This window comes from Oncorhynchus nerka, linkage group LG24, assembly GCF_034236695.1.
Source record: "Oncorhynchus nerka isolate Pitt River linkage group LG24, Oner_Uvic_2.0, whole genome shotgun sequence".
NCBI classification, from domain to species: Eukaryota; Metazoa; Chordata; class Actinopteri; order Salmoniformes; family Salmonidae; genus Oncorhynchus; species Oncorhynchus nerka.
Genome location: NC_088419.1, coordinates 55449722 through 55460773, shown reverse-complemented (window position 1 = coordinate 55460773; position 11052 = coordinate 55449722). Strand labels below are relative to the sequence as shown.

Below are 11052 nucleotides of genomic sequence, written 5' to 3'. Positions count from 1 at the left end.
TGACCATCAGTTGCAGTTACTATCAGCCCAGTAAAATAAAAATACTATTTAAATTTATGCTCAGCTGTACCAACTGCTGTTAGGCTTCGACTATAGAGAATATGTACTAAACACAGACAAAATCTGACAAGGCCCCAAAAAAGATGCATTTAATACAATTGCACATGTATTGATGCACACATTGAGGGTACTTTCATTTTTACCTATAGTCTTATCTGCTGCAGCAAAGGAACAGACTTGGGGGAGTGACAGTGGTGGGGAGCATTGTGCCAAAGGACATTACCACCACCACTCAAACAAGTCAGTTCAAATTGTGGAAATCAAAACATTTGGGCGGAGCACATCTGAAAGAGGGTGTCAAAGCGTTTAACAGCTCAACTTCTACACTTAGACCATACAGCAGTGTGACAATCTTGATCTGAAAGGTATCCACCCTGGCAGGCATTTTGAACCTTAACAAACCCATTCATGCGTTTCAAATGTTGAGCCAGGGAACCACTTAATGTGACAGCAGTGTGTATTTGGAAGTGCTCCAAACCTAGGGAGGGGTACATCAAACAGCCCTACTGTAGAAGCTTGAATGTGTAAATACTTCATTGAGGACAGATTTTTACAAGGGTCATAAGTGCACTATGGCTAAAAGATTATCCATGTCTTGAGTCTGCATAAAGTTACCAGGTGGCACTAGAGCAGGGCTCTCCAACCCTGGTCCTGGAGAGCTACCTTGCAACCAACCCTGGTCCTGGAGAGCTACCTTGCTGTGGGTTTGTTGTAAGCAACCCTGGTCCTGCTAGTGGCTAATGCTAGACCCGGATGTTGCGTAGCTGCCAAAACAAGGTTATTTTACTTCATTGTTTATATTAAAGGACAAAGTTGCCGGCTAGGCCACATTCTACAGAAGTGAAAGGCACAGGTTAATGTACTGCAAACTGATTTTATTGAGTTTGGTAATGGTCACATGATCAAACGAGGTCTTTCCCAAACAAAGCACATTCATTGAGTAGCAGGCAGATGCAGTATATGTGATAGATTACACCGTCAGATGAGAGCTCCAACATGTGGGGTTGGTTCTCCTCAGATAGAAAACCCTGATGTCACTGTGATTTGATCAGAGAACAAGCCCGTTAGTGAACTGAGTCGAGTTCAGCAACACCACCACATAGCTCAAAAAATAATCCTACCACAGCACTAGTTTGTCATTCCATTAAAAATATAAAACTGCTCGGCAAGGACAAACTGGCACTCCCTCACTGGCCAACTTTAAGACAAACTCTGGGGGACAAAGCTTCCCCACGCTCCCTTTACTAGGCATACATTATCCATCTAGGCATACATTATCCATCTAGGCATACATTATCCATCTAGGCATACTATCCAGACATTTCCAGAGCAAGATCTTCTGGTTCATTAGTTCAAGTTAACTAAATGAAGCAGAAAGTAACTCAGGTTTTGCCTTACTCTAGTGTCCCGGATACCAGTTTATTCAAATTCACAATGCCCTGTCAACACCCTTCAAACAAAAGATAACATTAAAATAATGCAAAAGCAGCCAAATGGATTAAAAAGTCCTTGGAAGTGCTCCTGATAAAAACAGCATCCAAAGAATCAGTTAAATAATTAAGGAGTCATGTTTAAAGAGCAGGTTGTTCCCTGATGATGATTTCATCATTTGTGTGCGTTGTGCTAAAGCGCTGCTCCGTCCCGCTGACGACAGACCACCTCTGGTCATGGCACGTGCTGAAGATATTACTTCTTTGGATGCTGTTCAAAATAAGGAGGGAATAAATCAACAGATGGAAACAACTGTGTGTGTGGTCAGGATATTCAGTAGATCTGCTACAGATGTGTGGGGCAAAAATATTCCAGGGGTAATTATCACTTCTTGACCAGGACCCATTTGTCTGGACTTGGTATAGATACTGTACTTCGCGCTGGGCAGAAATCTGTGGTTCTTGGTGTTAGGCTAGCTGACTTGAGACCTGTTTTTAGGGAGTGTAGTGTACTTACAGCAGCGTTCAGGGCTTGTTCCAGGTCCTCGATGATGTCCTGCTCGTCCTCCAGCCCCACAGACAGACGGACCAGTGTGTCACTGATCCCAAGGGCCGCCCTATCACTCTCAGGAACAGACGCATGGGTCATTATCGCTCTGAGAGAGGGAACGAAGAGGGTAATAAATAGCTCACTATTCAAACCAAAAAAAGTGAATTTCTGATTAAAGGCCAAGTTATGCAGGGGTGTGTATAATGTTGTACCTCAATTAGAGTAGCTTGAAAGCACTTAAAGACATTTTATCATGACTCTATTGAACAGGTCTGAGCTGGTTCCACTATTGGGGTGTCAGGACAGAGAAGAGCTTGGACTGGGCTTAACCTGTGGGGAGTTATTCACAAATACGGTTTAATATGTAAGATGGCAAAATAATTTAATATATTTTTCGTGCCCTGGTCCTGTAAGAGCTCTTTGTCACTTCCCACGACCCGGGTTGTGACAACTCACCCATTCTTGTGTTTTAATAAAATGTATTGTATAGTGTGTGTGTGGCAGGCTTACAATGTCAAAAAAACAACATTTGAGAGTGCGCTGACCCTGCCCTGGTGCTAGAGGGGGTACACAGCTGGAGGTTGAATTTTGAGTGTCATCTGTATAGCAATGATAGCTCCGTCATATCCTCACATGGTCTCCTGAGTGACTTGGTTTATCGAGAGAAGAGGGACTAGAACCAAGCCCTGGGGGACACCAGTAATGAGTGTACGTGGTGCAGACAGATCTTCTCCACGTCACCAGGCAGGAGCGGCCTGCCAGGTAGGATGCAATCTAAGAAGCAGGTGTGTGCACCAACAATTCACACTGATGGCGTGAGGTCACCGTTTGTTTTCACCTTTTATTTATTCCCTTTCTTGCATTATGATATTCTTTGGGCACTGTGATGTTTCCATTAAACATTATCTTTATTTTGCATTCAAGCCTCAGTTTTGGATCCATTTATTTTTGACAGTGTGCAGGTCTCAATTTCTTCCACTATTAAAACAGGTTAAATGTATTTTGTCTGATTCAAGTTGGTTCAAAATCAATACAATTATCTTAACCACTGCTGCCCCCTTATGGCATTGTTGTTGAAAGTTAAGCAATTAAAATACTGAACATTTTCATACTACAGCATATTAATTGGTTCAGCTGAAACATTGTAATTAACAAGACTAGTGGAATAGTGAATGAATGGTAATATTGTAGCAGGTTAATGTTTATTGATGATATTTGGGTATACTTACGGATGCTCTGCCAAGCTTTCATAACCACCGAGGCTCTCGGCAAGTGCAAATAACTTGAAATAAAAAAAACAGCACAATGTTATTGCAGTGTCCATCTGTGATTGAATCAACACATACTGTAGTAAAATACAATAATGCCCGATTCATACTATAGAGCCGATCCTTGCAGTCACTTCCAGCAACTACGTTGTATGCATAACCATATCAGCCCAGTACAGCTCGTCTTGGCATTGTCGTGTCAATCACACATGAGCATCTCAATTTTGTAATTACCTTTAAGTTGCTGAGGAACATGGTGGCGTTCTCCAGGTTTCCCTTTATGTAGAAGGTGATCATCCCTGGGCAGCCTGTGCACTGTTTCTTCATCAGCTCGTGCTGGGGGTGGGAGGGCAAGCCTGTAGAGTGGAGAGGGAATAAGAGGAAAACCAATCGGTCAACTGTTAGATTCAATGACCACAAGGTGCGGTCCATTCAATCAGAAAATATGAGGGTAACTGGAGATGCATGTGCTGTGTGACTGAACTGTGTTTATACTGGCCCAGGGAATTACCAGAGTGACTACATTGATATTTTTTATATCATCCAGAAAGCAGGTCATGTCAAAATATGTTACATGTGTTTTATACAACATACAGAAATACTAGTTTTGATATCCAGAGACCCCACCCCCGTCACCTGGGAAGATGACTCGGTCCACCCTGGGGTCGGCCTCCAGGAACTTGGCCGCTGCCAGGGCGTTCTTGAAGTGCTGCCTCATGCGCAGGTGCAGGGTTTTCAGGCCGCGGTTACACAGGTAGCAGTCAAAGGGGGACGGCACCGCTCCGAGGGCTTTAGGATCAGGATTAAGGCACAATAAGGAAGAACAAAGTCTTACAAAACCTACCAATCAGCCCCTCAGACAAACAACCAACAAGAGTGCTACACAAAGCCTTCTTTATCGGCGGTTTAGAATTGGTGGAAAGCCCTGGCATCACGAGCATGTGCGGATGTTTGATGAGCGAAAGTAGGTCACAAGAGTTGAGCAACTGCGCCGATGAGTGCTTCGAATCATAGTAGGGTAAAAATGTGACGGTTTATCACCTAAACATACATGTCTTTTTGCCAGTTGCTATTCATTCATCTCTCACCGTTCTGTAGAAACCTCAGTCGTTCATACAGGTCCTCCCGGTTCACAGACACCAGGCCCATTACAACGTCACTGTGACCTGTCAATCAAATATTTAAACTCATTTGATCAAACCCAATGGGGATTCTCTTCAGTCAACAGCGATGTACAAACTGTCTACCTACCATTCATGTACTTAGTAGCTGAATACATGCATATGTCCGCGCCGAGGGCCAGGGGGCGCTAAAGAGCAAGAGACAAGCAGAGTACATTTGGGTTAATGACTCTGTTTGAGCCGGTCTATGAGGAGAGGAAATGACTGGGTGTGTTAGGAAGCTTAAGAGAGCGTGAAATGAAGGAACATCCAGTTCAAATCATTAGGCTTAAGTCATCTCCAACGGCCACTGGGCTGAATGGAGCAATGCATAACAAACATAATACAGTACCTGTCAAAAGTTTGGAAAACATCCACTCATTAAAGGGTTATTTATTTTTACTATTTTCTACATTGTAACAAACTATTAAATCACACATATGGAATCATGTAGTAACCCCCCCAAAAGAAGTGTTAAACAAGTCCAAATATATTTTGAGATTCTTCAAAGTAGCTAGCTACCCTTTGCCTTGATGACATCTTTGCACACTCTTGGCATTCTCTCAACCAGCTTCACCTGTAATGCTTTTCCAACAGTCTTGAAGGAGTTTCCACATGTGCTGAGCACTTGTTGGCTGCTTCACTCTGCAGTCCAACTCATCCCAAACCATCTCAATTGGGTGGAGGCCAGGTCATCTGATGCAGAACTCCATCACTCTCCTTCTTGGTCAAATATCCCTTACATAGCCTGGAGGTGTGTTGGGTCATTGTCCTGTTGTAAAACAGTTGAGTCCCACTAAGCACAAACCAGATGGGATGGTGTTTTGCTGCAGAATGCTTTGGTAGCCATGCTGGTTAAGTGTGTGTTGAATTCTAAATAAATAACCGACAGTGTCACCAGCAAAGCACCCCCACCTCCATGCTTCACAGTGGGAACCACACATGCGGAGATCATCCACTCAACTACTCGGAGTCTCACAAAAGACATGGAAACCAAATATAAAAAATTTAGACAATTACACCAGTTTAATGTCCATTGCTCGAGTTTCTTGACTCAAGCAAGTCTCTTCTTATGTCCTTTAGTAGTAGTTTATTTGCAACAATTCCACCCTGAAGGCCTGCTTCACGCAGTCTCCTCTGAACAGTTGATGTTGAGACGTGTCTGTTACTTGAACTCGGAAGCATTTATTTGGCTGCAAATCCTGTGGCGGCCGTCATGAGCTCCATCTTCATCATAGCGCTTGATGGTTTTTGCGACAGCACTTGAAGACACTTAAAGTTCTTGAAATTTTCGAGATTGACTGACCTTTGTGTCTTAAAGTAATGATGGACTATTGTTTCTCATTGCTTATTTGAGCTGTTCTTGCCAAAATATAGTCTTTTCACCCCTACCTTGTCACAACACAACTGATTGGCTCAAAAGCATTAAGGAAAGAAATTCCACAAATTAACAAGGCACACCTTTTAACTAAAATGCATTCCAGGAGAATAACTCAGTGTGCAACGCTGTCATCAAGGCAAAGGGTGGCTACTTTGAAGAACCTAAAACACCTTTTTGGTTACAACATGATTCCATGTATTATTTCATAGTTTGTAGAAAATGTCATACAATGTAGAAAATAGTACAAAATAAAGAAAAACCCTGGAATGAGTAAGTGTCCAAACTTTTGACTGGTACTGTAAACAAACCTGGAAGTAGGCTGACATGAAAGTGTTGTCCACAACCACCACGGTATTAGTGTTGTGTTGGTGGACCACATCTGCACAGGCCTGGATATCCACCACTTTCATGGTGGGGTTGGTGGGGGTCTCGATCCATACCAACTACATAAAGAGAAAATAAAAGAGCATATTTGTTTTTAAATAGAAGTTCAACAGGTGTTTGGGTTTCATAGTTTGGCTCCCAACCAAAAACTCACAGCTATAACATATAGTTCCTAAACTATAGTCATGTAGGGACTGGAGAGACAAGTCACAGGGAGAGTGAAGCGCCTCGTATTGAATTCTCAAATGGAGTCCGATGACTCACAGCAAAGCTCAGGATGGAGCACTTAACATAAAGAACAAAAGGGGGGGGAAAAAAAATAGCGCTGATGCTGGATGACGTCTATTCTTGTACGAATAAGAAACCTGAAACCTGGGTTGATTTAGGCAAAAAATAAATAGTGCAATAAGGTCATTAAGTAGACTTAGAATTCCACTCACTTTTGTGTTTGGCTTAAGAGCAGCCCGGAGCAACTCGATTTTGGTGCAATCAGCAAAGGACACAACCAAGCCAACTTCTGCAGCAATCTTTCGGAAATAACGATTGGTACCTGTAGAGAAAAATCATAATCTATTACTGCTTCATGGTCATATGCATCAAATATAAAAACTTAGATGTGTGTGGTCTTTCACCCACAATGTTGTCTACCATTTCGGTGGTTCTCTAGACAGTTTTAGACACTGTGGGCCATGTCTTACCTCCGTACACATCGTTCATGCAGACAATGCCATCTCCAGCTTTCAGCATGTGAGAGATGGTCATAGTCGCAGCCAGCCCAGAGGCGAGAGCAAGACCTACACAGGAAATTCAGTTAACGATAGTTCAAAGAACACATCATCACGAGGCTAGTTAACTCTATTTTCGACCTTTTAGACTATACATTCTCTAACTTGTTCAATTTGATTAGATACAAATTCACGAGGTAATGGTGTCTGACATGAACACATACAGTGTTTTGCTCCATCCAGAGCAGCAACAGCTTTCTCCAGGCAGTTTCTGGTCGGGTTTCCACTCCGACTGTACTCAAAACCCTGATGAGAAGATACATTACATGTAGAGAGCACACATTTGCCACAGCTTCTATAGATAAACAGATGCTGGTACTGATGATCACCTGCTCATTAATGATCCGGTAAAATCTAATAAATGGTTCACTTTCACATATTCGTCACAAAAAAAAACTCATTTCCCCATCACTGTCAAAGGTTGCGCAGACAACATTCTGACTGTGTAATAAAATGGGTAACGTATGTGCTAGGCAGGGAAAGACTAGCAACCATACTTTCATACATAAGAATATTAACATCAACATTTTCCCTGAAAATTCGTTGAACGGGACCGGTTCAGTATACCGGATTGGTATAAAGACACCCTATACGGAACTAACAGCCTTCGATACCAGACACCAAGGTTATTGCATCAGGCAACTTACAGCATGATCTCCAGGTCTATACTGCTTGAACGTGGTGGACAAAGAAATAGGTGGTACTACGGCCATAGATTTCCATTGCTCCGGTTCTTGCCCAACGTGGATCGCCTCTGTTGCGAAAGATTTGAACTGCGGGTGGAAACCGGTGGACAAGCCGTTTTGATGGTGTGGAGAAGCCATGTGTTGCAAATCCAGTCCGGTTCCCTGAGAGTGATGTGTCGCTATGTTTTACCGTTGAATACTCATAATGAAAAGTAAATTGAGAATTTAACAGCGAAGTGTAAACGCCCAAATCCTTTCTAACCCAATCACCACTTCTCTACAAGGGGAGGATGGCACCGATTGGTATTTCAGGGACTTCCCGTAACCCGAGTTAGTTCGTTGCTTGTTTGCTATGCTTGCTTGCATGGTTTATTTTTCCACAGCAATGATGGTATGATGCATGGTTTAAGCCAATAGGAGGAAGAGTATGCGGCATTATATATTTACATCCGCGCCGGGGCGGACTGGCTATCTGGCATTTTGGTAGGCTGGTCCATTTGGGCCTGTCCAACTTGTTTTTTTTTAAAGCAAAATTTGAATTATCTGGTTAGCAATGGGGGCCTCCAGAAAAAAATGGCCCGGTTTTGGAGCCTTGAGGGGGGGGGGGGGGGGGAAATGGGCCGGTGTGGGGGCCTCAAGGGAAGGGAAAAATGGGCCGGTGTGTTAGCAATGCCGGTGCAGTTTTCTGGTCCCAGTCCGCCCCTGATTACATACAAATCATATTGTTTGTTCTTAGTTTCAAAGTAATCTAAGACACATTTATACCACTAATTTGTTGAAGACAGTTTAGTGTATTTTTTCCACACTCATAAACATATACACAGAGTTATTATAACACATTTGTATTTTTCTTCTTAGTACATAATAATGTAAATGATGTAAAACAACAACAACAACACTCCCATTGATGCTACGGAGGAGAGTCAAGTTATTGCTGTGATAAAAAGCAGTACACCTTTTCTCTATCACACTATTTCCAGTCCTGTGCCACAGGGGGGGGCTGGTGTGCTATGTTGTTGAGTGTTTCAGGCAGAAGACAGTTTGACTGTAAAGTAAAAATTTTAAGTTTATAGACAGTCCTTGTTAGGGTCTTACTCTATAACCACAGACTATGCACCTGGCAGAATATTTCTTTATCGGAGTTATACAGTGGTGTAAAAATACTTTAAAGTACTACTTGTTTTTTTTGGTATCTGTACTTTACTATTTATATTTTTGGCAACTTTTACTTTTACTTCACTACATTCCAAAATAAAACAATGTACTTTTTAATCCATACATTTTCTCTGACACCCAAAAGTGCTTGTTACATTTTGACAGGAAAATGGTCCAATTCACACACTTATCAAGAGAACATCCCTGGTCATCCCTACCTCCTCTGATCTGGCGGACTTACGAAACACAAATACATTGTTTGTAAATTATGTCTGAGTGTTGGAGCGTGCCCCTGGCTATCCATCAATAAAAAACGTATCACTTTTACAATTCAGAAGGACTGTTTTGAGATAACAGCACCTACATTTGGTACGGGGGTAGGTTCATGTACCCTGAAAATAATTAGCTATAGAGCCACCATAGATTTGCCCCCTGGGGGGTCATGGCAGACATTTTACAAAATGGCCCCCAACGGTAAAACTGTTTTACAATTCAGAAGGACTATTTTTATATTAAAAGTACCACATTTGTCAGAGAGGCACATTTATATACCTTGGAACGGTTTCATTATGGAGCCACCATAGATTTTGCCCTTGGGGGCTGTAGCTAGGACCCCAGGGTTCCGTTCTAGAAGTACACTTTTCAATGTGCTCATAAGACAATTTTGTTATTGCAGTTTAGCTAAAGTCGAGCCCAAAAATACATTTCCCATAGATGGCCACATAGAGAAGTCCATTTAGAAAAGTCCTAAAATTACACTTTTCGTCTTCGAGGCCAATTTTTTTCTCCATCACTCACACTGCAGATATTCATATTTTATATTCATCCAATTTCTGTCATGTTTCTTGATGACGTGATGGCGTCTCCGCTGCTCCTCCATTGCTGCTCCAGTGCTGCTCCGGTGCTGCTCCAGTGCTGCTCCGGTGCTGCTCCAGTGCTGCTCCAGTGCTGCTCCGGTGCTGCTCCAGTGCTGCTCCAGTGCTGCTCCGGTGCTGCTCCAGTGCTAACACAGTTGTACAATTCAGAAGGACTATTTTGAGATAGTCAAATCTGGCACAGAGGTAGATGTATGCAAAATGGAGAGACGGCACCACCACAGATTTGGCCCTTGAGGGCCGTAGACACTGTGTTACAAAATGCCTTTGACCCCAATAACCAGCTTCCTGAGGTAGTCACCTGGAATGCATTTCAATTAACAGGTGTGCCTTGTTAAAAGTACATTTGTGGAATTTATTTTCTTCTTAATGCATTTGAGCCAATCAGTTGTGTTGTGACAAGGTAGAGCAGCACCCGGGTTGGTATATATGAAGATAGCCCTATTTGGTAATATTTGGTGAATCAGGCTTTCATGGTCGAATTGCTGCAAAGAAACCACTACTAAAGGACACCAATAATAATAAGAGATTGCTTGGGCCAAAAAACACGAGCAATGGACATTAGACTGATGGAAATCTGTCCTTTGGTCTGATGAGTCCAAATTTGAAATGTTTGGTTCCAACTGACGTGTCTTTGTGAGACGCTGAGTAGGTGAACGCATGTGTGGTTCCCACAGCAGAAAAGCATTCCTCATGAAGCTGGTTGAGACAATGCCAAGAGTGTGCAAAGACAAGGCAAAAGGTGGCTACTTTGAAGAATCTAAAATATATGTTGTTTGTTTAACACTTTTTTGGTTACTACATGATTCCATATATGTTATTTCATAGTTTTGATGTCTTCACTATTATTCTACAATGTAGTAAATAGTAAAAATAGAGAAAAACCCTTGAATGAGTAGGTGAGTCCAAACTTTTGACTGGTACAAGTCAAAAGTGTACAAAACATTAACATCACCCGCTCTTTCCATGACAGACTAACAAGGTCAATCCAGGTGATCCCTTATTGATGTCACTTGTTAAATCCATTTCAATCAGTGTAGATAAAGGGAAGGAGACAGGTAAAAAAAATATATATATTTTTAAGCCTTAAGACTATTGAGACATGGATTGTGTACATGTACCACTCAGAAGGTGAATCGGCAAGGCAAAATATTTAAGTGTCTTTGAACGGGGTATGGTAGTAGGTGCCAGGTGCACCGCTTTGTGTCAAGAACTGCAAGCTGCTGGGTTTTTCACACTCAACAGATTCCCGTGTGTATCAAGAATGGTCCACCACCCAAACTCAATATTCCCAAGACCTGTGCCTCGACACAATCCT

General features: G+C 42.3%; 1 protein-coding gene across 2 annotated transcripts; it reads right to left on the bottom strand.

Moving 5' to 3' along the window:
• Positions 1 to 914: 914 nt before the first annotated feature.
• Positions 915 to 8043, bottom strand: LOC115108213 (cystathionine gamma-lyase-like). Of its 2 annotated transcripts, XM_029632292.2 has the most exons (12): positions 7666 to 8037; positions 7183 to 7264; positions 6932 to 7027; positions 6674 to 6783; positions 6158 to 6292; positions 4560 to 4617; positions 4397 to 4474; positions 3945 to 4097; positions 3543 to 3664; positions 3270 to 3322; positions 2008 to 2146; positions 915 to 1761 (listed from the first exon to the last, which is right to left on the bottom strand). In XM_029632292.2, exons 1-12 carry the CDS (start codon positions 7840 to 7842, stop codon positions 1747 to 1749), a joined length of 1218 nt encoding a protein of 405 aa, XP_029488152.1. In that variant the 5' UTR covers positions 7843 to 8037; the 3' UTR covers positions 915 to 1746. The 2 variants fall into 2 exon arrangements, with proteins under 2 accessions (XP_029488152.1, XP_029488153.1); XM_029632293.2 differs by lacking the exons at positions 915 to 1761; positions 2008 to 2146 and adding an exon at positions 2153 to 2370 and having other exon boundaries at positions 7666 to 8043.
• Positions 8044 to 11052: the final 3009 nt, after the last annotated feature.